We start from the raw sequence: 27,644 nt of genomic DNA, 5'->3' as shown, positions 1-27,644 counted from the left end.
CATTGCAGAATAAGAATATGGTTCACAAATTTAAAAACTACTGGGAGGGGGGTGGAACCTATGCAACTCACTTCTGGAATATACAAATACGCAACTGCAACTCACATTTGGGCTGAAAGAAGTTCATATCAGAAATGTTGGAGCTTTTTTCCTGAGCAGGAATAACTTTTCCAATAATGTGTAAAAATTGACAAATGTAATAATATACAAAAGATTTGTTCCTTTAGTTGCCTCTTTCAGAAGGCAGTTATGCCTCTTAACTTTGAAGATGAGGTCTCTGAAGGATTACACTTTTTAAAAATTCTGTTCGCCTTTCAGAAATGATGTTCTAATAATAATCTAAGAGGTAAATTGATTAGACAGTCATTGAGTGTGATTTATCATTTTAACAGTGAGGTATTGTCTTTTGAAAAAGCTTCAATGCTGCATTAATATATCACAAGAATAATCTAGACAATAGGAAACATTTCAGAAAGGTTATTTTCATGTTAAATAAACTTTCCAGGACAAAAGAACTCTTCCGCAGTTTTTATATAAATGTAATTCACAGTCTTGAAATTATAAGAGATTATGTTGATTGTAGTGTGGTTTAGGGTGGACACAGAGAGAATATAATTTACTGCGTTCCAGTCTCAGCAACTCAGGAAGTTACACCATTCATCCAGATTTATTGAAGATAAGTACTCTGGATACTTGTAAATCTTAGAATTTGTGAGTGTGCTGCAAACAAAAGACTCATACTGTGATGAGATGAAAGCAATTAAATTGAAATTAATTGTGCATTACTTAGCTAGTCAATGAAAGAAATGCCTAAGTCAACTTTTTAAAAAACAGATAATCCAGAAATAGAAAAGACGACTCTGTTGTTGTTTATGTGATGGTATTTTATTCACGTTTGTTTTGAAAAGACTTGTATAGCAGTTTCTCCTTGATTTGAGAGGATTTGGGATCAAAACTGTGTTTAGTCAAATTGTAATTATCAGTGGAAAATTATAGGCTTATTAGTAACATGGTATTAATCTCAGAGGAGTGACTGCTAGCAAGAAGTATACAGTGGCACAAAGTCCTAATGCTTAATTATTCAGCTTGCTGAGCACATGAAACTAAGTTCTGGCATAAAATGTGGAAAAAAACAAGTTTTTAAATGGTATGTGTGTTGAGATGGTTTCTGTTCGAGAAATTATTTGGTCATGTGAAGTACAGTGCTGCTTAAACTGACTTATCTGGCCCCATTTTACTAATGAGGCCTTATGAAATGGAATCTACAATACAAGGTTATATGGTTATATCTATGGTAGTGACTTCAATGATGGTTGCTGAGCCTCTGTTTCCATCTACTCTCTGCTATTTCGTTCCTTGACACACAGCTGGAGAGAAGAAAAGAGCCTGTTGCAGAGGAAACCAAGGGACAGAGAAACTGAGGTTTCTCTCCGTGTTCTGTGACACTTGGGATGTTGGAATCCATCTTTCCCCCTTTATCAGGAGGGACTGCTGTGTTTACCTGTCAAACCACAGGCCCTGGGAAGATCTTGGGCCTCACAAGACCTGTAATGCTGGAGCCTGGTGGCCACGTGTACCAGTCTGCTGTATCTGTTATTCCTTCTGCTTTTGCCTTTAACCTTTCCCCTACCTCTTTCCTTAATTTGGCATTCCTGCTTTTAACTTACTTTTCTTCCGTAGTTTCTTCCTCTTATCCACTTATCTACCCATCTTTCTTTCATTTTTTTCCCTCATTTTTGCTTTCTCTAATGTATGCCAGAGCCTATATCCCAATCAGCAGCCTCTCTTGTTCTCAAGTGCATGGGGAGAATATGCGGGGACTGGAGGAAATCAATTATTTACATACTGACTGGTCATATTTGACAGACTTCTGCTGTATGATGATGTAGCCATGTTATTGTGGAGCCGTTTCTCATTAGAGGCTGGGAGAAGGTAGGCTTCTGTGCACAAGTCTTGCTCGTGGCTGTAGCTGTGAGCAGCAGAGGGGCCGTCTCTGCAAGAAGCTGACTGAGCAGACCAAAGCACTGGCCACTCTTGTGGGGAGAAAAGTATGTGGCAAGCTTCAGGTAATATATAAGAAGTCTGCCTTCTGATGGTAAATAGGCTTTAGTGGGATACAAATAGAAAAAATAAAAGAGCCTACAAAACGGCAAACGGTCAGGCCTCCAAAGGCGAACATGGCAATTACAATAATTGCTTTAATTTTGTAGAGTTTTGCTTTTATTTTGTGAGAAGTAGCCAAACTATGCACTGAGAGGCTAACTGGAAGAATAGTATGTGATTACTTCAATACAATGTCTTACAATTAGTACAGAGGAATAACTTGCTTAAAGAATGGTTTTTAAAACCAATTTAGATGAAATTGCTTTTTCACATGAGTTTGCAACATAGGCTTAAAGTTAAAAAGTATTTTCAGTGTGCCAAAACAAATAAGGAAGAGATGGAGATACCCTCTTTCTCCTCCTTTACTTTGCCTACCCTGGTGCACTTAGACGATGTGGCTTCTTTGGCAGAGCAGTCTCCCAGGAGGATGGATTCTGAGATTTCTTCTCTCTGAAAAGTGCCCTAGCCATTATGCTGTAGAGTGTCTTGTACTTGATCTTTATTGTTGCAACTGCAACTTTACATGATATGAAGGGAAGCAAATTTTAAGTCAGTTCTTCAAAAAAATGGGAATACTATATTTTCTCGAGAAAATACTGCTCAGACTATATTAACTTGGGGAGATTTCCTTAGCTTTTAAATTGAAGGTGTCTGACCCCATCTTTTCTGTAAACAAACAAAGCATCAAATAAGAAAAAACAAACAACTCCCTCCAGATATCTGATGTGATCACTTTTACCCCAACCTATTCATTCATCAAAATTATGAATAGCTGAAAGTGGGTTTTTTTAAAATGGAAAATATTACACAAGCCAATGCAAAGTAAGCCAAATTTTTTCACAGTTTTATCTCACCTGCAATTTGTGGTTTATTTTTTCTTCACTAAGTTTCTCCAAACGTAACTGGAATTTGAAGTTCTACATGGCGGGGAGAGAAATCTGCTAAAATACTTCCTCCTCCCAGTCTGTCAGATTGGTGGAATATGGGGTAGTTAGCCTTTCGTCAGGACAAGTGTTCTATACCCTGAATGGTAGGAGCGTACTGCATCGAACCAGGGTCTTGGAGTACTTTGAGGTTAGTGATTTACACATATGTGTTTTTGAATCTTGAATAACCATAAATCACTTATCCTTTACCCTGATGGGGACCATTCAAGCAGGACTTGGTTCTTATATGACTCCCTGAAAAGGAAGATTCCTGACTTTCCATAAAGCTACAGAATATTCACTTTCAGCCCTTGAATAATGAAAATTAGTATCATACTTTAGCTGAAAGGGACTTCCAGAGATCTCGTCCAATGTTTTGCTCAAAGCAGGGCTAATTTCTAAGTTAGATCAGGTTGTTCAGGTCCTGTCTGGTCAAATTCTGAATATCTTTAAGGATGAAAATTTCATAGCCTCCGTAGGTCACTTTTGCAGTGCATCATCCACTTGTGGTGAGCTTTTTTCCTCCCTATAAGTCTTGATGGCAGTTTGCTTTTCTCTCATCCTTTAGCGGTGGATCTCTGAGAAGAGTCTGGCTTCACCTTCTCAACAACGGCCCTTTTTGTACTGAAGATAGTATCATTTATTTTACAATTTATAAGGTTTTGCGGTTTAACTCATATAAATGAGGGATCTTTTGATTCAGCAGGGGAAAGAATGGCTTATTTAGAAACACTTAAGAGTCTGAGTAATGGAAGTATTTCGCAACCAAGAAGGCTGTCTTAGACTCCTTAAATTGTCTGAGGTCCTTACAGTGTTGGAGTTTCGAGCTAGAAATGCTACCAATGAGGATATTTTCTTTGACAGTGACCTTTCCTCAATTGACAAACTGACCTCATTATCATTTGTGTAAAACCACTAGTCATAGAAATGAGTGTATTCTATTCAGGCTTATTATGCTGAGGGGTTTATAAGAAAAATAGTATGTTGCTCCAAAGCAAGAATTTGATACTGCAGAGAATAACTGAACTTAAACAACACCCCTGAACTCAAAAACTTCTGAAGCAGTTTAGTTGGATTAATCTCTGGATATTATAATTCATCAGTGTTCTTCCACACTGTTGATACTGTTATTGAAAAATAAAAAAGAAAAGAGGAAGAAAAAAAAAAAGGGGAAAACCAAACCCAACTACTACTGATAATTTTTAGCCATTTATAGAAATTTTCCACTTGTAATGAAAAGATTGAATTAATAAGGAAAAATTATGGGTATAAGGAAAGATGCCTATAGAATTCTATCTCTTAGATGAGTCAAAAAATAGCGAAGTCAACGTATGACATTTTGGCAAAACTGGTGGAAGTTCTTCACCATTTCCTCTCTTCCAGGGAAAGACCAGTGTAGGCTATTTTGATCCATCCTGAAGTAGGGAGATGACGATAACAAGGTGAAGCAGATTTGTTTGTTTCTGATGGTGACTGTGGTCAGCTCTGAATTCATATTTTGTTCTTTAGGAGATACAGTGCAACTCTGTAACTAATATATTAAAGGACTGTTTGAAGAAGGTAAAAATTTCAGTGTTCACAGCGTCCATAGAGTCCTCATCAAATTCTCCCTAATTAACTTGAAACTTTGACTGCTTTCCACTGCTTTTTCTTAATAAGAATCATTATGTTTTGGGTGTTGTTTCCACTGAACACAGCTGTCTTAGAGCATGTTGCCTGTCGTACCCCTTGCATTAAGGTTAAGAATTGTGTTGAACATAAGGACCCACATCAGCTAGTGCCGTATGAGATAATATTTACAAACAGGCTTGCTGTTTTGTTTTGTAGTATTATGTGTCTGATACAGGGGTAAAGCTGAATTGTGGCCAGTTTGAAGGGCTTTCATAGGACTGAATTTCTTATATGGCATTCAGTTTAGAAAAATGGAAATTATGTATTGGAACTTTTCTGACTTTCTGCAACAAAAATCATAATAAAATTCTTATTTCAGATCAGCTTACCTCAGTTGAGTTTTTTCATGGGACTTGAACTTCTTGTTTCTTATATATTTAGAGATCAAGAAAACTGCATTTACCAACCTTATTAATATATAGGAAATGCACTACAGGATTTGCTGTCACCTGCTGTGAGACCAGGAAGACATTATCTTCTAGTGATTCATTTCAACTATAAAAACTGGAAGTTGGCATATAAATTAAAATGGAGGTTTAAACTACTGTTAACAGGCAGTAGTCTCTGGAGGTAATAGATGTAGTAGGCAATGCAGTTCCATACTGATCTCATTCTTGAAGGAGCTATTTGTAATGCCTTCAACAAAGCAAAATCATTTTGGTTCCATGGGTTTTGAAATTACTTGTGTTAATAAATACCACTGCGAAAATGTCTGTCGTCTAAAAAAATATTCAGAAGTTTTTCTCATTTTCTGAATCAAAATCACAAGCTGGTAAGTCACACTTCCTCGTTAGTGAAAAATCCAGATCTTGTTCATCCCTTAAAAATCCATTGTTTGGTGTTCACAAATAAACAATCATGTATAACTGTTGAACGCACATGTGACTTTGGGACCCAAAACGTTGTATTTCTTCTGTAAAATGAATTAAATTCTGCAGTTTTTAGACATTGGTTACAGGGTATACCATTTTTATAGCTGCTGTGTTATACTGCATATTTTTACAGTATATTGGGTCATACTCTTGGGCTGCTGATGCTATTCTGTGAAAGTGATGCAAAATTCTCTCATGCATACGGAAGAATAGGAGTGTGTGATGTGGTGGCTGTCAGTACTGTTGGAAGGGATGCATCTTGAGAAAAATCCAACTGTTTAAACCTTTGCTCCTGACATTTGCTTCTCGTGGATAAATCATCTCTTGTATAGTATAAATCATCTGATCAGAGTACTAGACTTTTCTGATTTTCTCAAAGCGTATTCCATGCAAAACATAACATGCTAATCATTAGCTTTATACACATTTCTTATATTTATTTTATAAAACTTTTAGTGCTTATGCTTTTTGTATTTCATTTAACAGTGGTAAAGATTAAATTGCATTCTGCATTGAAGTGCCATCAGGGAAGACGAATAAAAGTTGTAATCTAAATAGAATCTATGTAAAGATAATTTCTAATTTTTATAGGAATGCTAAAGCGAAGAAATCAAATTCTATATTTGCAGCATTTCTTGAGAAATTCTGATGCTGTAAATTATACAGCTGTTCTTCCTTTGTATGGATTTTGTAGTACTCGCAGCGATTTATAGGTCCAGAGTGCAGCTGCTGGAAGTCATTTATTCTTGGTTTGGTATTAAACCTATCATATACAAATGCATTAACATTCAGTACAGAGCTCAAGGGCTTATGGCTTTTTCTTTCTTGCTCTGAGTTGCTGTCCTGTAAGTGTTTGCAAGGTATGCAGAAAACAACATTAAAAAAACTTAAACTGATAGGCAAGTAAAAGAGGAAATGGTATTGTCCATGATAAATATTCAAAACAAGTTCATTTTGCAGTTTAAGCTGAACAGCAAAAACAAAACCTACTGTTAACGCTTCTGAAATTGGTCATGCTAATAAGCTTGTTTTGATGGATTACCACTTTAGTTCCATTTGCTTGAGTGCCACTCTTTACGCGTGTCAATTGTACGTGTCTTCATGTTGCAGAAACTTAATATTCCCTGCTGTGTTTGAATTGTGTGCATCTTAAGAGAGCGTGTGAGCATATGTCATCTATTTACTTCATTCAGCTTGTTTTAATTTTGAGGCTTTTTTTAATTAGAAAAAAATGAAACTAGCTTATTTTAAATATTTGGGAAGTATTTATAATGAATGTTTAAAAATAGTTAAACTGTAACTGGAGTTTGACAGAAGAATAGGGGCAAGGGCCATGAATATTTGTTGAGTATATAATCTGTGCGAAAACTGCAGTTGGAACAGGCTGCCCGATACGAGTGGTGTACCTGTTTATTGTTGACAGTTTCACATCTTTCATATTGAGATATTAAATCTAGGAAAATTGAACTGTGCTGTGTTCAAGACCAGGAAAAACTTTTACCTAGGGGAACTTGAGCTGATTCCATCTGAGAGATGGAATATGTTTAAACATGATTATATGTATAAGAAGGTGACTAAACCAGAATGGCCTAAATGTGAAGTATCAGCTTGGTATCTGTTAAACTGCATATTGGTGAAAATATTAGTGGACCATGTATAACGTGATCTTTCACTCTTAATAGTTTTACTGTAGATGTTTTTAAGTAGCCTAATACCACTGAGGCAGAGAATGAAACAAGTTTTCAATCTAATAAATATCCCTCAAATCCCTTTCATTTTTAAAATCCCAGAAAAGAAGGAAGTAAAAAATAATCACATGTGGTATTATGAGAATTTAATAAAATTGCAGAAATAAATAACTGTGGACAAATGTCATTCTGCCACATTTTTCCATGAGTCATCTTCCATTGAAAAAAATCCCAGGCCAAAATATTTCCTGAAAGCTTTAACAGCTGTATTCTGTGCATTTTACTATACATGGATGTTAATACTTTACATTTTCCACACCATTGAAATAACTACCGTATGAAAGATCTTATTTGGGTTTTGGGTTTTTTTTTTGGTACAAATGTTTACAGAATAGTTTTAAACTGCCATTTCTCTCAAATGCCAGTTTTCAGGTGTCTTTACTCCTGTGAAAGAAGTTAGGTCCTGCTTTGGCGTATCTTCTGAACTTCCTAATTCTACAAGCTCCATGTTCTGCATTGTTTGCCTTGTATTACTTAGATGTGTATGCACAAATCCCTTCTCTAGCCTATTGAAAACTGTGATAGGTTGCTTTAATATTAAACTGTACGTTAAAGTCTAAATTATCTTGACGACCAGAAACATGTGTCAATCTCTGAGCTCTCTTCTCTCAAGGATGGACATTAACCAGCAGATTATTTAGCTGAAAGTTTAAGATGGAATTTTAAACAACATAGGTCGAGCTAACCCTAACGGATACAACATGCTTCTGAAACAAATGGTGGTGACACCTACCAGCCCTTAGCTTTCTGGAAAGAGATCTCCAAGTCACATTAAGAACTAATCGTGGAAAACAAAGCAAGTTTAGATAGTAAAAGAAAATTATGTCATGAAAGCACCGGACTTCTGAAAATTTTAAAGTCTATTTTACAGCAGCATAAAGACAAGGTATTCCTTAGGTAGAAACATTAACAAAGAAAAACTGATTGCTGCTTTATGCATTAAATTCTGTAAGGGGACTGTAGGCTGCTGCTGTCCTACTTTGGGGTGTTTCTGCAGTGGCTATCCAATTTTCAGGTGCTTGGAATCAAGTAAGGTTAGTAGATCGTTGACTCCTACCCATCCAGTATGTCTTCATCTTAATCTTCCTTACACTTTTTCACTCTCACTCTTTTGTGCTGTATCATCTCCCCTGTTTCCCGTTTTCCTCTCTTTAAATTAATCTGTATTTCTGCTGCATTTCCTCCCTCTCTTTTTCCTTGCTTCCCCTCCTTCACTTTGTTAGCCATCTCCTGCTCTTCAAGATGTGACAAGATCTTCTGGAAGTTTTTAACTTCAGATTTGTTGTTTAATGTGGGAACCTTCTCCCTGATGACTGTTTCCTGCTCTAGTTCCAGGCATCCTCATTTATGACAAATGTGACTGTAACTGTACTAGGAGAAAACCTGTGTGAGCCAATATATTAAGTGGTATATGTTTGCAGAAAAGGGAATGCTGGGCTCAAAGAAAAATTCTTACAGGGAAAAATTGCTTTGCTACCTTTCAAAATCAGCTACTTCACCTAGGAGACCGATAGTTAACAGAGCAGGGTATTAGAAGTATGGGGACCAAATTCTGAGATAATGGATAGACAAGTGACAGCAAGGTGTTGCTCTGTCATCTGTAACGGGGCTAGAAGTTGCTGAAGCATATGAGACACAGCATATTGAGCAGTAGTTGCAGCCTGATGCAACAAAGTCATCCAAAGGAACTGCATCTTCTCCAGCTGAACAGCAAATTACTGAAAAACATTAGTAAATTTAAAAAGCTGGGATATTAACTAGTCACGGGCAGGTTTTGATACTTTGTATAAGATAGCTTTGCTTTTCTGTGGTATTATATGCCAGTTTGAATATGAGTAATAGTAAATAGATATAGATGCAAGAGAGAGTTGCAAAACTTCACCTCTAACGGGAACCTCAGTCCTGTAAATCTGATTCCTGTTTTCTCTAGTTATGGAAAGGCAGTGCAGTCTTCTTAGAGGCAGAGGTTATTCCTTAAGGCTTAGTCCTATGATAACATTGACACGGCTTTGTATGGGAACACTTCACATTTTGTGTATTCATGCATAAGGCCAATGCAAACAAAGTCTGCCCACAGTTTATAGCCATATGGAGTATAGATATTTTGTGTGTGTATATATATAGTGTATATGTACTTTATATACACACTGTAGTATAGTTTAGGACGAGACGCTGAGAACTGCTGATGACTTCTGAAGTCAGAAAAAAGAAATCTAGAGGCCAGTTAAGACTTCTGGAGCAGAAAGTTAGCTTGGAATTCCTGACCGTCAAACATATACCATGCTGCTGCTTTGTAAGGATAGATTCCTGGTTTTGTCTCCAGACCTGGTCAATCTGTAAGATACATCTTTAAAATTACTTACTTCTGTTGTGCCAGCAAACACTGTTGTTTTGGGGATTATCAGTGTTCGGCATTGTCTATCAGAGAAGAGAAATGAGAAAAGGAAATAGTTTTACATTTCTGGAGTGTCACTTAATTTAATTCATCTCCAGTTTGGACTGAAGCCATCCCTGGAAACCTATGTATTTTTAAAAAAAAAAAAAAAAAAAACCAAAAATGTGGACTAAGTGGCTTTGGGAATACATGCTTTCTGTGAAGAAGCAGAAGAGTTTCCATCTCTATGACACTGGAAGGTCTAATAATTTGCTCTAATAATTAGAGTACTTCAATCTAGCAGTGACTGGTGAAGGTAGTGGCAGGATTTTGATTCCGTCAATGAGAGAGAAATGCACAACGGTGTATTTACACAAATTCCTTTGATTCCGCGCTGTTCTGGATTTGCTGGCATACCTTCTCAGTGGTGTTTAACTTGCTGTGAAAGCATGCAAAGTGACCTTTCATGGTCAGTGTGGTACAGCTTTAGCGATGTTTTGTTTGTGCTAGCAAAGCTATTATCCTAACTCGGGCGTTTTTCCCAATGTGTTTGTGTCTGTCTCTTGTGTGGTTACAGTCACTCATGTGGCCCATCAGTTCAGATGTATAGTTAAAAGCCTGACGTGGAGGAAAGGGGCCATTAGGTCATGCTTTTCAAATTCTGTAAACTTAGTGTTTTGTAGAGTAGGCAGGGTCAGCTTTACGATAGAATTTATGACAAGTGATCCTTCCTGATTGTAAATGCTTCTCTGTTTAGAAAAAGGTATTGTGGGGTGCAGCGAGGTCTGGCTGCTCTCTGAGGTGGCAGCCTCACCAGCTGAGGCCCAGAACCACTGCCTGCAGCCAGGTGAGACGGCCATGCCAGGTGAAGGTAACCAGGTTCTACCTAGAGTCCAGACCATCAGGAAATTTTGCAGTGACAAGGGGTCAGATGAGGCTTTGAGCAGCCTGGTCTAGTGGGAGGTGTCCCTGCCCATGGCAGGGGGGTTGGAACTAGATGATCTTTAATGTCCCTTCCAACCCAAACCATTCTGTGATTCTGTGACAAGCTGGGAAGTCAGTCCATGGATCAGGTTGAGGGTCAGGGCTGGTGGGGCTAACCAGGGGAGAGACAGCCGTGTGGTATCTCAGAAGTACCCTGGTGACAGGGCAGGATGGAGCTCAGAAGGTTAGTCTGTGGGCTGAGGTTTGGATCGGGGGGCCCATGGCCAGACAGGGGGGCGGCTGTGGCTGAGCTGAAGACCGTCAGTCCCATGACATAGCTCAGAGAGGGACCAAAGGTCCCAGAGTGAGCTGAGCTGGGGCTCCAGGGCCCAAGGGTGAGGGTGGATGGAGGCCCCAGCTGAGGCTGGACAGGACCTCGGGGTCCTGACAGTTATAAGCCTTTAAAAACTGTGTGAAAGTAGCATTATCTTGGCAGACCTGACACAGCTGAACAGCAATATGGCAGTCAGTATCAACCCCAGATCTTTTGTCACTTTCTTATCTGTGAGATATTTTCATCCACTGATTAAGACTACACAGTACTTAGGAAATAAGTAAACTGGGGCCTTACCCAGCTAAGCGGTGAATGAACGCACTCGGGAGAGTTTGAGCTTTGTTATTGTCTTTGATTCACCAAATACATGCAATTTGGCAGTCACTTTTGACTGAAAGCTGAACACAAAAGCCCAAATATAAGCTGTGATAAAAAGTAATGCTTTTGTCCCCCAGCCCTATAGTACTATGAAATTGTGGGGGGTTTTATGTCTGTGTTTTTCCTAGATTTATAACACAGTTGAATGACATCTGTCTCTGTGAAGAGTGAGCTGGGGGACTGCAGCGCGCTTTATTTGAAGCTGTCTTTGTGAACCTTGTGTTGACTGCAGCCGATACAAAATATAGCAGGGTGATTTATATCCACAGTGGTGCCTGGATTCCATAAGCTGTGCTGATATGAATACTCAGTGAACAAGAGCTGGCTTCCTTGTGTATTGTGCTGTCAAACTTTAAGTGTATTTTTAAGTGTATTTAGTGTAATAAAGAACAGTTGTTTTGTTTTTTTTTTTTTTCCCCCACCTTTTTTTTTTTCCTTATTGAAGCAGTGCAAGCAAAGCTTAACTGTGAAGGTAGTTTTCAAGTTTTCTATTCGAAGTTGTCCATTCACCATGTTTGGCTGGAACAATCCACAGCTGGGAATATGTAACTATCCATTCATTTTCCATTCTTATCAGGGACAACCAAGTATGAGGAGTAGTAATGTCCCAGGGGGGCTGGGACAGCAGCCTGGGGAAGTATCACTGTACTGGGCCTCTTAGATGGCAATGCTTGGAGACATAGAATCATAGAATGGTTTGGGTTGGAAGGGACCTTAAAGATCATCTTGTATCATGATTATCTTTGATCTAAACTGGTCTCATATGACATATGAGCTGACTTAGTATGGAAGAACACATCCCAAGCCAGTGGAAACAGCCCACTAGTCTAAAAAGAAGTTGGAATAAGAGAAAGGTGGTAAGCTGTGAAGGAAAAGAAAAATAGACTAAAGCTTGGTAATGTAGAACTACAGATGCTCAGATATTATGGTATGAAGAGAGCAGTGGTAAGAACTGGTTTGCAAACCTTCTTCTCTGTGGTCCTGTTTGTCTTTTGCCCCTGTGCAGGGGGAAAATGATCCATCCATACTTAAAGCAGTCTCTGAGTAACACAAAATATGGTCATAGTATGTGTTCTCCTGTTCCTCTTGTTCTGGTGCCGTGTTTTACAGATATTTCAATCCTATATGTACATAGCTTTCCCTGTATGATTCAGACCTTTAAAAGTCTATGATGTTAGTTTGGAAACTTGTCTAAAAGTGTGCAGTTTATTAAAATTTAGCGCAATGCCCATCAACTTGTTTAGAACTGTGGTGGCTTGATAGTTCATAGGAGCATGGTAACACTCCACTTGTAGTTCTCAAGTGATATGTTCTATCAAAGGATAACTTAAAAGAAACTGTATACTTTCTCAGTGTTGCTTTCTTGTGTTTCCTAGTGGTATATTCTCCTTGACGAGTAGAAAAGGAATTGGATGGTTTCAGTATTTTTCTCTCAAGTGGAAAAATGTTTACAGGCTATGGGCTAACAATCTGTTTGTAGAGACTAACTTCCTTCTTCAGAGAACTAGTTACATTATTCTGATAATCTACGTATGCAAAGATTTGATAGAGAAGTCACTCAGTTGCAGGGGGTTTTGGCCCATTTGTGCAGAAGGTCAGACTAAGATTATCAACTGTCTCTTCCTGTTCACAGGAAAAATCTTGAGAAATTAATTCTTCATCAAGGTTGAAAAAAGCAAAGGCTCTACAGTTTCTTTTGGGGCTCTCCAAGGCTCACCACTGAACAACAAAGTAGTGATGAATTTCATGGGTCTAAGCATTTTTATTTATTTTTAAAGTGTTAATGAACAAAAGTGAAACTCTTCATAGGTGAAATTACCAATACCATGATTCTGAAACCGTATACAGTATTGTGTGAAACAAAACATTCTGTGTTTTAGAAACATTTACGCATTGAATTTTTTAGACTGTTTCTGAACATTATTTCCAGGCATGTTTCTGGATGCCATGTTATTGACTTGCCATTGCTGGTTTTGTGCTACTGGCTTGCCAGTTTTGGATTTCTTATGAACCCCTTGTTCCTGGTTAGACAGTACTGTTGTAGAGGGAAAAAGTCATTTGGAAGGACTTTCGAGTTTGATTGTTTGCATATGATGCAGTAAAGTAAGAAATGGTTAAGAACAGAAGGCAGCTAGACCGAAGTGTTGTACTGACTTACCGTTGTATCTCTAGGTCTGTAGCTTCCTTGCAGCACAGGAGAAAAAAGGGCATTCTGTTGTCTTGTAATTTAATTGTAGGAAAGGTTAGATTCACTAGTTAGAACAAGAGTCTGTGTGATCAGCTGGTTAAACCATTGTCTGCTTCTGTTTAAGGCTCCACTTTTCACTTTCTCTCCCTCACTCTCTCTCTCTCTCTCTTATTTTGGGTGGGATTTTTTGGGGTTTTGTTGTTTATTTTTTACGGTAGCCCTGAGACTTCCAAGTTAGCCTGAGGAAGTAAGATGCAATCCTATGTCCAATGCGTGTCTTGCAGTAAATGAGATTTTAAGAACATAGAACTTGGTTCATTTAATATTGAATGGTTTTTTCTTCAGCCATAAAATTATAAACTTTAGGAAGTGAGAAGTGGATACTGTGATGCTTTTGTAAATAATGTGTATAGAGCCTGATGCAATGCAAAGGAAAATAATTAGAAAGACTTCAGCTTGCTTTAGAGCAGGCTGCGAGCAGTGTTGTATGCATTTTGTTGTTCATTCTTCATTGTGCCTCTTCTCATCATTTGAAGCTGGTGCCACAGGCTTTTATTGTTCTGATGTGCTATTTTCCCTTCCTTTTTCATTTCCCCCTGAATTTAACTGTCTCCTTCACCCAAGCCATTTTGCAAATATCTACTTTTTTTTTTTTTTTTTTCAAAGGAACAAGATGCAGAAGGAGAGGGGGAGAATATCTAGAGTAAAATAGCGTGAGGCAGGAGGCTCTTTACATTCCTGATGTTGACTGTATCGTTGTCACGAAGTCCATAACGTTCAGCTGTCCAAATAACAGCTTCCAAGCTTGATTCCTAGAAACAGTTAAATCTGACTTGGCAGCTCTGTCGAACTGTGTGTTACTGGTTGTCTGGGCTGGCAGGAGGAAGAGGGTTTCAAGAAGATCTGGATGGAGAAGGGAGGAACAAATTGAGCATGGTGAGATCCCTGAGTGCTTTAAGTGCGTACGTAGCAGGGAGAGAGGAGAAACAGGCAGTGGCACTTCACAAAGATGGCTTCTCTCAAGCACTTTTTTCATTTCCACCCCTTCCATGCTTCCCATTTCCCAGGAGTACAGGGTACTCATCCCTGACCTGCTGTTCCTTTCTGCAGTGTGCTCAGGACATGTACTGGTGGGGCAGGGAAAAACCACAGGAAATTTGTTTAGATGCAACAATTACAAAATTCCTTGCTTAACCCTGTTGGTACCTCTGTCCTTCTCTATTGCTTATGAAGACAGACAGACATGTCTGGGAGACAAGACAGCTAATTTCCAGGCCAGTTTTCTCATGTGCTTAAAACCAAGCAAAATGCGGGCAGTTCCCGGTGCTGGTTATAAGACACAATAAAAAATGGGGTTGTTTTACACAGAGTTTGTTCATTTCTTGTGAGATAAAGTTGATCAATTTTAAGTACTGTTGTAGTCCATTTTCACAAACTTTGATGAATTTAACTTGATGTTTCCTTAAACAGAGTAGAGAGAGAAAAAAAAGTGTTTATACATTACTTGTCAGTTTTGAAGTGCTTTTGGAAATAAATAGCATGTTCTTTTCCTGACAGGATTTGAAATCTAGCAATCAGCGAGATGAAATTGCTGCAGCACGTGCATCCCTAAAGGAAAATTCCTCTCTCCTACATTCAATATGTTCAGCTTGTTTGGAACATTCAGATGTTGCATCCCTTACAGCCAGCAAGGATTCAATTTGCAATGAAATACAGAATGCTCTCAATGTAATTTCTAATGCTTCCCAAGGAGTTGGAAATAAAGTAGGACAACCTACATCTCACACGGCCACTCTTGGAAGTGCTCTTGATGAGCTTGAGGTACGTAAACCCATAAACTTGTGAGACTGCAACATTTTTGAAAAAATGATTGGTTTGTTTGTTTTTAAATTAACTATTACTATCATAAGCGACAGACCTAAAGGCATTAGAAATTAATGCTCTGCTTAGTCCTAGTCTAAACAGTATCATTCTCAATTATTTCATTGAGAAGCATCACTTCCTTCAAAAGAGTTTGGAATTAAGTTTTCATGGGTGTTCAATGTTTGACTTCATTCGAACAGCAGGCAAGAATTAGTTCCAAGTGTGTCACTAATGGTGGAGACAGGCACATCTTTGAGGAGGTGGGCAGAACCCATGAGTTCAGTTAACAAATAACAGTGATTATCAGATGATGGTGATCACTGCTAACTTGACTGCATTTGAACTAGTACATCGCAAGTTGAAGTCATTTACTCCAAAACTTGTCATTAGAAACCTAATTGTATTTTCTGCTTATCATTAAATAAAGTGACATAACCAATATGTTTTCATAAGTTGTGCATTTCTACTTCCAGTAGAAGTAGTCAGTTCTTTCTCTACTCCTGACCTCATCCTAAGCTTTTGTATGGAGCTTTCCCTTTTTCTCATGGCTGCTCTGTCTCTTACCAGTGTTATTTTCCATTGTCCTGCCAAAAATGGTAAAAGATCTTCTGTAGATGAGGTTACAGACCATGCTCCTCATCTGGTGTAACTGATGTAGGCACAGGTCAACAAAAGGAATGAAAGTTTCCAAACATATTTGCAATATGGCTCTTTATGGTTGCAAATTCTTCGACTTATCAGGTCTCAGCCTCGGAACTCCAATGTTCAGGAGAATTGATGTTATAACTGATGATAATATATATTGTCTAACATTTTCAAGGAAAGGTTAGAGAAATACATTGAAATCCATATCTAATGCAAATCTTGTATTGGCAGTTTATTGATCAAAATGCACTTCTCATTCATGCTCAAAGCTGAATCTGACAGGTTTTCTCCCCCCAAAGGAACAGGCTACAATCGATGTTACATGTCATCCTTCCTTGCTTCTCACGCTGGCTTTTAAAATTACAGTTTCTAACCTATTTTCTTAATAAATGGAAGAAAAAAGAAACATTTAAGAGTAATACATGATTTGTTACAATAAAACTCTGAATGACAAATGACATACTGTAAATGAGAGCTATCATTTACCTGGTTTACGTAGAAATTTTTTAAACAAAATTTGGCAAAAGGATTGCATCTTCTGACCACAGATGAATTCATCTTGACAATGGTATGTGAGCATTACCATTTTAATGATTTTTTTTTTTAAATGTAATTGAATTTATTATTGGTTTAAAATTTAAGAATAATGACAATCACAAAATGGAAAAATTATCTTTTGGATTTAATTTGTTTTTAATTGGAAACATAAGAACATAGAAGTCTGTTGTAAAAAGCTATTTGTTTATCCAGTTTTAAATATATTTTTACCTATGTAATACAAATGGGAACTGAATCTGTGTGAGTTAGATAAAGCACAATTTATAGAGCATTTAACATCTTAAAATGATTTTATTAATTAGGTGGTTGCACTTTTCTTTCTTTACAGAAAGTTCTATTGACGAAGGACCTGAAATAACCTTTGCTCTATCTTCTTGTTGCAAATACAGTGCCATGAAATAGATTGATATAGCAAATAGTCTGTTGGGAACAAATCTCATTAAATGTTTATAGTGTGGAAATGTATCATGGAGCTTACCCAACAATCTAGTATCTAGATGTTTTGCAATGTCATTCTTCCTTTGCTACTGCTGGCAGCGTGAAAGTTATTACAGATTTATAGGTGAGAAAACCACCAGTAAAATTAGAGTGGCTAACTCTTAAATCAGTAGATTCTCAAGAACTCCTCTTAAAGGCTCCATGTAACTACCATGTCATTCATAAATAAACACAAAATTGTAACGTTACAAATTTGTTTGCCTATTAAAATCTGTGTTAAAAGAGCATGTAGGTGCAGGTTATCTAATGCCTTTCGCTGGTCTTGCATCTTCTGAACGTAAAGAGATTTCTCACAAAATGATACAAATCTTGCATGCCTGACTCTCTGTCAGCATATTCATCTGGTATGTGATCCTTTAATGACCATGGCTATCTAGCAGAGCAATTACATATAAGATGTCAAAATACTGTAAATCAGCCCAAAACATCAGGAAAGATAACCAGGTTTTTGGATACCTGTGATCCCCTTTCTCATGGATCAGAAAACCAATGAGGGAGAAAATAGGGATCTAATAATTCTGTTTGAATGCTCACTTATGTTTAAGAACTCAGGTAGCTAACCACTGTTTAGCCCTGTTAAAGCAAAACCGCAAAATGCTTGTTGCATATCTGGTGTCTTCTGATTGGTTGGAAGTTGGATTGTCTTTTCTGCGTAGAGGCACTGATCATAAATATTTGATGAAATTGCTTGAAGAATTTAATCTGTGGGCAGAAAGTTAAGTCATATTTCCCTGGTTATTATTGCCTAGATTTTTTTTTTTAGAGCTGAACTGTAGTAGCATTTTTTTTGCCAGTGCAATTTGTCCATCTTTGCATGAACTTTCTACGGACTGTCTCCTAAAGAAGGCATTTCTACTCCCGTTTCATCTGAGATTTGAAGGCAGTCATTTTGCTAGCTAAATCGCTAATTGGCTGTAGCTTTCAGTTGTGTTTAGTCTTCCATAATCAATGAAGCTGTTTCTTTCTATAATAGCACTTAAATATTCTACTTGGCAGGTGTGTTTTACATTATGATGACCATTGTACATATAGCCTGGTGCTGAGGGTGCTTACTTGCCAGGCCCTGGCAAAATTTCAGCTTTTCTTCTCTTTTTCTGAGAGAGAGCAAAAGTCGCATTGTTTTGGTATCTACTGAGCAGTTCTTAGCTGGCTCCAACTACTCTACTTCTGCAAAAGAGGATGAAAGCAGGGGACTGCCTATTTCCTTTGCTCTGTCTTTGCTAGCGTACAGTTTGGCTTTGGTTCCAAAGTTGCATGTGAGAGTAATGTTTCCACGATCAATATATTTTGTACATCTTTCAATTAGGAAGTAATTAAGAGATACAAATAGGGTAAATATGTTGCTCTTATGGATATACAAATAGCTGTGGTTTTCATCTTCAAAATATTTAATCTCTTTCCCTCCTTTTCAGTATATTGCATGTATCTGGATAGGTGAACGTTGGTTTGAGAAAATCCAGGAGCTTGGAAATACGTAGTTAATACTTTAACTTTATCTAAAGTTGCATCTGCTGGATGCACATAAACACCTGACAGAGACCCATAAACCATTTTAATGGTCTATCCTGTCACTTTCTGAATCAAGTCCATAAACTTAGTGTTAGACTTTTTTATAATCTCTCAGAATAGACAACAGAAAATTGCACTAGCAGTAGCACTGGCCTGATTTTTTGTGGTAGTTTGCAGTGGTATGAAAATCCCTGAACTCAACACAGAAAATGTGGAGAGAGACAGAAATTCACTAGTACCTTTTCTTTCTAGTCATTGTTTCTGGACATTTGAGGACTAGAGTTCATGTAGCTCCCATTTCTGGTATGAAGCACAACATAATCCTTGAAGTTTAAGCCCCAGAAGGTCTCACAGAAGTTATTTAGGAAGGTTCATTGTCCACTGATTTTTATGTATGTAAATAGATAGTAAGTATGGGGCTGCAGTACTGAGACTACTTAAACAACTGGAATACTTTTAAATTCTTTCAAATTTAAAGACTTCAGGGCAATGAAACAGTAGTGGAGGTGAAACCTACACTGATCCTGCAAGTTGGGAAATACAGGCTTCCATTTGAAGGACACAGTAATGCAGAAGGAACCTGCAGTGGTTTCCTTTGGAAATAATCAGAATATGAAGTCTGATTTTTCTCTAGTTTTGCTGGACAATCTCCCACCTCTCTCAAAACAATTCTGTATATTTCAGAAGAGATGGGAGGATTGAACACTTAAAAAAAGTCTTCCTTTCCCTAAATCATACCTAAAGTGTAAGAGAATGTTAATAGTAACTAGCAAGAAAATTTCAAGGTGACTGAAGTCCCCTTTCCTAGCTGTTTAAGCTTTTATCTTATGATGTTCTAATAGAACATTTTCACTACTCTTAGAATTGCTTAAGCTAGACAGTACCTGAAATGGTGATATTCAATCTAAATTGAAAAAATAATTAAAATTCTTCAGCTTAAAAGTAGTCCGGCACATGCTGGATAAGCACAGATAAATTCTGATTTACCTGTCCTAAATTCCACTTAAGGGTATATAGCAGAGTTTTCCTGTTTAATATTTCTTCTGAAAGCTTGGAACCACATTTAGAAGTAACAGGTGAATGGATTTATATGGAATATAGGCTTGGTGATCTGGACCGTAATGACACTGTTTCAGATGTTCAGTTAGATTAAAAATTACTGATTTGAATTTCTTTAAATGCTGAAGCTCAAAGAGACTTTCAGGTTTCATGAAATACCACCTCTCCTTTTCTTTCTTTTTAGAACGTTTGCTTGACACACAAATGTAATTAATTTTATCATGCCAAAACAGTCATCTGCTTTTGTTTACCCTAGTGAGTCAAAAGCAAGAGGACACTTATACCTGTGTCCCTTGAAAATCAGTTGTTGAACAAAAGCTACTATTTTGACCTTTGCCCGTATTGAGTCTGTTAAAGGTAACAGCAGTGACTTTCTGTGACAGCGTGGGATTATGTTAGACTGAAAATCAGCAGAACTAGACTGCTCATGTATTGTGATTTAACATTCTCAGCTGTGAGCCAGCACTGCTGGTTTTGTGTTCAATCCAGAGGTCCTCCTCATCTCTAAAAGTCTAAATTTTGGGGGTGTTGAACCCCTCTTTCAAACAAAGCTGAGACTCTGGTCTGAAATGCTCAGGTAAAACAAAGAATATTACTGAGTAGTAAACTCATACACAGTGTCATAATTGTAAATAGACATTACAAGCTTAGTATAACATAATTCTCTTTTTAAGAATTTACAAGGTAAATATACAAGACAGACCCATTGTATGGGAGGGTAAGGAAGACAGATGACCCTCAGTAAGTGTAGACAGACACAGGAAAGGGTTTGAAATAAGAAACGCTTTTTTTACAACTGCAGTGACAAAACTTGAAGAGGAGAAACAATGCTGGCCGAGAACTTGGGAAGATGGCGTGCAGTCACCCGTTTTAAGACATACCTTCTGTATGGCCATGAACCTGGCAGTCTGGGCCTCAGTTCTTTGCTTATAAAATGGGGTTGGTAGCTTTTTGTTGTCGAGCAGGATGTTGTGAAGATTCGTATACCAAATAGATACTGCAGTGATAAGAATGCATGCACGTTTATAAAGGTAGACAAGTAGCGTTTCTGTCTCCAGAAATGAAATGCCTTGTAGAAGAAGAAATGCCAGATACAGGTGTAGAAGAGAATGAAAATCTTGCATCTTGTGCAGCAAAAGTAGGAAACAGAGGAAGGACTCAGAGACAAGGCAGTTGTGGTCAGACAATGTCAACATGGTCTGCAGGTAGATGTGATCTTGTTCTACTTGTTCTGTGAGCTGCTTAGGTGTGAACCAGCTCCGGCTGGAAAGCTCTGTTGCTGTCTTAGTGCTGGGTCCAGGCCAGTAGGATTTGATAACATGGATGTTAGCTTAGAACTAGCGAGATCTGAATGATAGAAAGAAATTGGCTTTGTCTGCGAATGACCTATATGCATAGCCCCAAGTAGGGAAAACGGAATCTGCCATGGTCAAAAGTGTTTTGGATACTGCAAGGGGAAAGGGCTAGTCGCATCTGGGAAGCATAATGTCACTGTAATTCATGCAAGTGAAAAATAAAGCAACAGCTTCATTGGGCTGACTTTTCTTACCTGTGCTCCTGATGTTTTCCAGAATTTAATTATCCTGGATCCTCTTGTAGTGAATGAAGAGAAAATAAGGCCATCACTAGAGAAACGTTTGGAAGCTATCATCAGTGGTGCAGCTTTGCTAGCTGATTCTTCCTGCACGCGTGATTTTCACCGAGAACGTATCATTGCTGAATGCAATGCTATCCGCCAAGCTCTCCAAGACCTGCTTTCCGAATACATAAACAATGTAGGTAACCAGGCGCTTTTCCTTTTTTTAATGTCTGTCTCAAAGCCTATTTTAGTGCATATTAGAATTTAACCTATAATTAGTGTAAATTAGAGCTTAACCTATATTTCTCAACATGCTCTTCAAAAGGTTGAAAGGAACATTTTTCTACCTAAGTCTAAGCAAAAGCTAAATATGGACCTCCAGAAATAGTGAGAATCGTATTATATCATACAGTCTTTGGAAAATGCTATATTACAGGTACGATGTACTAATGTTTAGGTTATTTTAGGCTTGTTGTGAACTGTCACTAGTACAAAACAGACATAATCCTTCATATGCTGGCAACAAGAGTTTCTTTGTGATTTCATTTCCTAGTTCCCTCTTAAAATTTGAGGACATGGTTTTTAAAAGGTAATCTTAGTTCCTGTAGAATGCAAGAATTAAAATAATAATTTGTTAAAACATAAGTAATCTGTTAGTATAATTTTGAAGTAGAGTGTTCACACCACTACATTTGATCTGTTTAAGAGCACCAAGCACAAGTGTAGAAATTACTTAATTGCTAAATTAGAAAACTAGGACTGTTTGGTAAACCCAGAAATCTGGTTGTCTGGCATGCTTATAGGCCAATTAATCTGTGAATTTTTGAAAAGGAATATATTTTGATTGTGTTTTAAAAATAACTACTAAATCTAAAGAATGGATTTGGCACTTCTTATGTCTGGCAGTTAAATGATAAAATGGTGAAGACTCGGATACTATTAATGTGGGTACACAGTGTTAATATTATGCTTTTCCTCTGGAAACATTTTCTGTAGGCATACTGTTCTTATCTAAAGATACTTCAAGATGATTCAACAAGCACATTGAGCGGATAATTATATGATACAGCTATTTGTTTCTTTTTTTGGAAGCTGAAATTCCTTTCTATTCTGGAAGTCATACTAGTTAACTCAGTCCAAAGCCGTTCTAATAAGAATGTTTTCTTTGTTTTATCCTGTTATTAGGATAACAAAGTGTAAGGACCAAGATAATGTATGCATATCAGGTCTTTTTTCATTTCACAGATATTGTACTATGTGTACTTTTATTTACCGGGGGGCAAAGGGCAGCTGGGATTTACAGCTGATTTATTTCATTTTCTGTGAATTCAAGTTGCTCTTTTAGTCCCTGTATGAGATAAAGATGCTTCTCTATTTTTACTCAAAATTTAGCTGCAGTTTCTGTTGAATGCAACATAATTCTTGAACCTCTCTGGTGGTGCTTTACACACGGGTTAGCTATATGGGATTTCTGTAGCTCCGTTTAGCTTGGAATGTTAGCCTTTGACACCTTCTTGTAGCAGACGTCTGTTGCGATATCTGTTCTAGGGTGGATCAGCTTTGCTGTTAAATGGCTGAAGGTTTAACTAGGGAGGGCATCAACCTGTAGTAGCCACAGCATGTGGGACATGCGGGTGTGGTGTATAGCAAGCGTATTAGTCCAAAAGACCGCTGTGGGTTTCTCACAAGAATCCTTTAGGTAAATTCTATGTCTTACAGTAGTAAAGCTACATGACTGTAAGTCAAATGGTTTTAAGTTCTTGGACTCTTGAAACAAAATTGTGATATAACACCAAGTGTCATATAATTTGCTGCAGGACACAGTGTCTGCACAAGGTGGCAAAGACGAGGAGGGAAGCAGAAAGGGAGAAACAGAAAAGATTTAAAGGTACAAAATGTTACACTAGGGTTAAATGAGAGGAGTGAATCTGAAGTTTTTAGGGTTTTTTGGTGTTCTTGATCTGCTTATACAATTAATATTGATCTCAATGGAAAAAGTATCACCAAGGATAGTTTATGGCTCTTACTAAGACTGGATTAAATAAATTTTTCAATGAGAAGATTATCAGGTGTCAGTTAGTATATTTCACAACTCTAACTCAGTGAAGAATAGATGGTAGATTCAGGAGACATTGCTGATTTATCACTGTCCTCTGGGCTCTTCTATTAATATTTTCAATAAACTAGGACTGTGAATTGAATGAGCTATAAAAATGATGCAGCCATTTGTTAACATAGTACAATTTAAGGACTAGGCTGTTTCCCTTCCTCTCCTTGGGAACACTGTTGTAGTCCACAAGAAATCACAGTGTCTGGATAATACTTGATGGGAGTCTATGTGTACGTTCTCACGGTGTATTTGTGCCCTGTGCCCAGAGTGAGGCACAGAGGCTCTGTACAACAGCTCGTGCATGAGACTGGAAAGTTTTCCTTGCCCACTATCCACAAAAGGCATGCTTTTGCTCCTGTCTTCGTCCTGATGGTGTATGGATCACAAAACATAGCCTACCCACTGTCATTTCAGTTCTTTGTAATCAGTCTTATGAGGTGTACTAGTCAGCTGCTTGGAAGATTTTTGTCTGACAGACAGATAAGTGTCTGTCATTTCTTGCTAGAATATCGGTTTGATTACTTTTTTAAAGGCTTCTTTTGTCTGAGTGTTGCTAGTGGAAGCTGCATTGCTTCAGAGACACCACACACGGTAAGTGCCACCTTTGCAAATGCTCCTCTAGCAGTTGGTTTGCCAGGAAGCTGTATGAGCTGCACTGACGCTGGTAACATCCCGGGTATCTCTAAAGCCCCTGGGTCTGGTGCTGAGGGTGGATGTGGCCTGCCTGGTAAGTGTTCAGCCGTAACAAGATCATTGCCAAGGACTTGAGTGCCTAAATTCTGTGTCAATTCTGCATCATCTGTTTTTTTGAAACTAGCCCTCAGTGCCTAAACAAATGTAGGGGAACTTATGATTTAGCCCTAACTATTTGAAACAGTATAAGGAATGTAGCTTTTGTGGTTCCTCAGTTTGTTGGGTTTTGGTTTGGTTTGGTTTCATTTGGTTTTTGTTTTTTTCTCAATTATTCAAAGTCTCTAATAAGCTGTAAGGACATCAAGTGAAATCAAGGTCCTATTGGTGTCAGTGATAAAACTTAGAGTTTTTACTGCAAGCTGGGAGAAACATCTTTTCAGCAAATAGTGCCTTTTATACAAGTGGCTGCTGTTTTCACAGGGGCTATATCCCAGTGAGGCGATGCAATGGAAAGTTAAGCAAAATGTTCTCTACACTAATAAAGACCCACTCTGTCTCCAAGAAGCTTTAAGGTTTTCTGTTCACAAAGTAATTCCGACATATGGTAAATTGCAAATATATTTATAGTTCTTCTGAAAGGCAACAATTTTTCTTCTGGTATTTTGGCATTATTTGTGTACTATTGTTATCCTCTCTGAATTTTACTCATAGACATATTGTTAAGGGATATATTTGCATTTCAGGACATCAAATAACAGGAATTACTACTCAGAATTTGGATAGCTTATCAATGGCAGAATCATACTATGGCATGTGGATAACAATGTATCCATAGGAGCAATCATTTTGTTCTAGTAATAAGCACTTGCATCTTCCTAATGACAAGCTCTTGTCTTGTCTCCGCTCGTACTTGAAAACTTATTGAATACATTGGAGTGCAACAATATTAACTCCATGATTCTTGAGTTCTCTCTGTGCTTTTACTCCCAGTCACAATAGGGATATGCACTTATCGGGGTGATCAAAATGGATAATGGAGTTGTGATTGAGTGTGGGTTAAAGTGGTTGTTGTGAGCAGCAATTAGGATGATTGCAGGCACAGCTTTCTCTGCCTTCATTAAATAGGGAGGGTATGTCTGAATAATTATTCTGTATCCACCTGTGGGTTTGAATAAAGATCACTGGCTTGATTGTTCAGACAAGGCGGAAAAAAGGTTGGTAAAACAAAGTCAGATGTACTGATGGTATGATAGCTGCTTTCTTGAATTAAAGTTCCCTTACTTTTGTAATGTTGTTCCATGATATTTGAGCTTTATTAGTTTCTCAACTTATTCTGGATTATGCATGCTGGGCCAGTATACTTTATACCTTTTCTGATAGGTTGTGATTTCATTCTTTCTTGTTGTTTCATATTTCCTGTGTATTTCAAAAACTTCTGTTTCTTCACTGTGTTCCTATGTTAAAATTACCTATGTTTTTGGATCAATAGTAAAATAGTTTGAATGTTCATTGTAATTTTCAAAGTTTTTGCATGTTTTCAAGACCTCTATCTTTAAAAATAGCTTCAAAGGAAAATCTGAAACATTGAGATCTGAAAATATATTTATAAAAACTTTCTTTTGTTCTTTTAAAATACATTAGCCAACTTCATACAGATTTGAAAAACACGTCAGTGCCACAGAATAATTTAGAATCATAGAACTGCCTAGGTTGGAAGGGACCTTTCAGATCATCGAGTCCAACCATTTCTCTTGTTAAAAATATTCCACAGAATATTTCACACCCAATTCGCAGAAATGTGCTCAAACTAGCAGTAATTTAGCATGCAGTTCTGGACATCCCTGTGCTTCTTGTGCCACAGGTGACAACGGCTGCTGCTTGCTGTACCCCAGCTATACCAGGTGTGTGGCACTTCTATACTGAGTGTGGCATGGAGCAGAGCCAAGCCATCCCTTCTCACACCAGCGGTGGTTTCAGTCTCTTGAGACATTTAAGAAAATGGGAGGAGACTAATGATACATTTTACCTTGAGGCCAGATCAGCAAGTGGACTGAAGTTGGCCACATTGCACATATTTATATTACGTATGGAGGATACTGATAGTCAAGCCCTGACCATCTATGTAGCCTAAGGGCAGGCCGAGCTGAGGCTGACTATAAATCTCACCTGCTTTGTGGCAGATAGCATCGGCCCACTCCAGGAATGGTGCTGCAACGGAGATGAGGTAGTTGGTGGCAGATGGTGAAGGACCGGTATTGCATGTATGGCATACTTGAACCTCACTGGGAACACAGCTGCTGGAGCTTTGTCTCCTTGAGTTACCTGAAGGTTCTTTAAAGCCTGTTGCTTCACCACAGATTTGTGTCCACAACTTCTGTATGTGAGACTTATTTGGATTTGAGGCATATTTGGATCTGAGCACATAAACTGAAATGCTGTGAGGATGAGACTAGGAGCTAGGGTCCCTGAAAGTGGGCGGACACCTGAGACGGAGTGAGCTGGGCTGTGCTGAGCCGTCTAAGGGAAAGGTACGCAGTACAGAGCCATCTGTAGCCGTGGGGAAGGTCCAGCTGCAGGAAAGATGATACAGTGGGTAACTGGGACTTGTGCAGTTGTGCCTCTCTAGATTTCAAATTGTAGTTGTTGTTCACTTACTAGAACCTGAGCATTGGAAATTCAAAACCAGAAAATGGATGGAAAACCAGGAGTCTTGATTGATGGCGTGGTTCTGGGCTTTACCTTTTGTCTCAACTCATAAATTCGAGTGCAGTGGAGTACTAATGCCTTGCGTTACCCCTGTATCGAGTACTCCTCAACAACAGCTTGAGGTCTGACCCATGTAGAGGCTGCCTGTGATTGATAACGTTTTGTGGAGTGTTTTATTGCCATTCTTACTCTTTTAGAGTGGAGGGAAATATAGATACCTCAAGCATACAGATACCTCAAGCTTCATGTTACTTGTACTTTATGGTTTCCTGATGAAGACTTTTAACGCTTCCCTGGATAGAGGGAAGACAAGACGCTTTGGTTTATCATCACAGCAGTGCAGTGTGTCTTGCATTTAATCTACTTAATCTTGCTCTGAGCAGTGGATTTTTCATTTCAGTGCTCGGGGGGAACATTTTTGGTAGTTCTGGAAATTGCAAGAATTCCTCCAAAAGAGTTATTTCAGATTGAAGGAAACATTTTGTTCAGCTTAAAAAAGGAATGTTTCATATTTTTAATTTAAAAATTGTCTGGTGGTTGTTAGGTATTTGCATCTCTTGGGGCTATTTTACTTTAATTATCCGTGTGCTATAGCTGCAGAAAAGTGGATACTGGTAGTTAATAATATGTATATGAAAAGACTGATATTCCATAAATAAGAAATGAGGGCACAGAATGGTATCTCTTACCAGAGAAAATTCACATTGCACAAATCAAATAACCAAACTTGTGAAAAAGTTCCAGACACTTTTCTCATCTGCTACAGCTCTTTAAGGTGAAGCTTATGTTCTCCATTCACATAAGGGTTTGTGTAACCTGTTCCTGTCAGACGGGCTTCAGAGAGAACAGGCTGTTTCAGAAAACATAGTGTTTGCCACTTGTATAATTTCATTAATTTGGGGCTAATTTTCATTTATGTTTTGGTGTGGGGATATAGTGAGCAGTCTAATATTAATGTTTTTTAAT

General features: G+C 38.0%; 1 protein-coding gene across 3 annotated transcripts in view; it reads left to right on the top strand.

Annotated features, from left to right (window-relative positions):
• The window catches only part of CTNNA3 (catenin alpha 3), a 539,182-nt gene that overhangs the window by 112,311 nt on the left and 399,227 nt on the right, over positions 1 to 27,644 (top strand). For all 3 annotated transcript variants that reach the window (XM_063338117.1, XM_063338118.1, XM_063338116.1), the window contains 2 exons: positions 15,076 to 15,339; positions 21,222 to 21,425. In XM_063338117.1, coding sequence (XP_063194187.1) covers positions 15,076 to 15,339; positions 21,222 to 21,425 — 468 coding nt within the window. The remainder of the gene's footprint in view (positions 1 to 15,075; positions 15,340 to 21,221; positions 21,426 to 27,644) is intronic.

The sequence above is a fragment of the Chroicocephalus ridibundus genome, chromosome 6 (assembly GCF_963924245.1).
Source record: "Chroicocephalus ridibundus chromosome 6, bChrRid1.1, whole genome shotgun sequence".
In the NCBI taxonomy this organism is placed as follows: Eukaryota; Metazoa; Chordata; class Aves; order Charadriiformes; family Laridae; genus Chroicocephalus; species Chroicocephalus ridibundus.
Note: the sequence above shows the minus strand (reverse complement) of the source record. Positions and strands in the feature narration are given on the sequence as shown.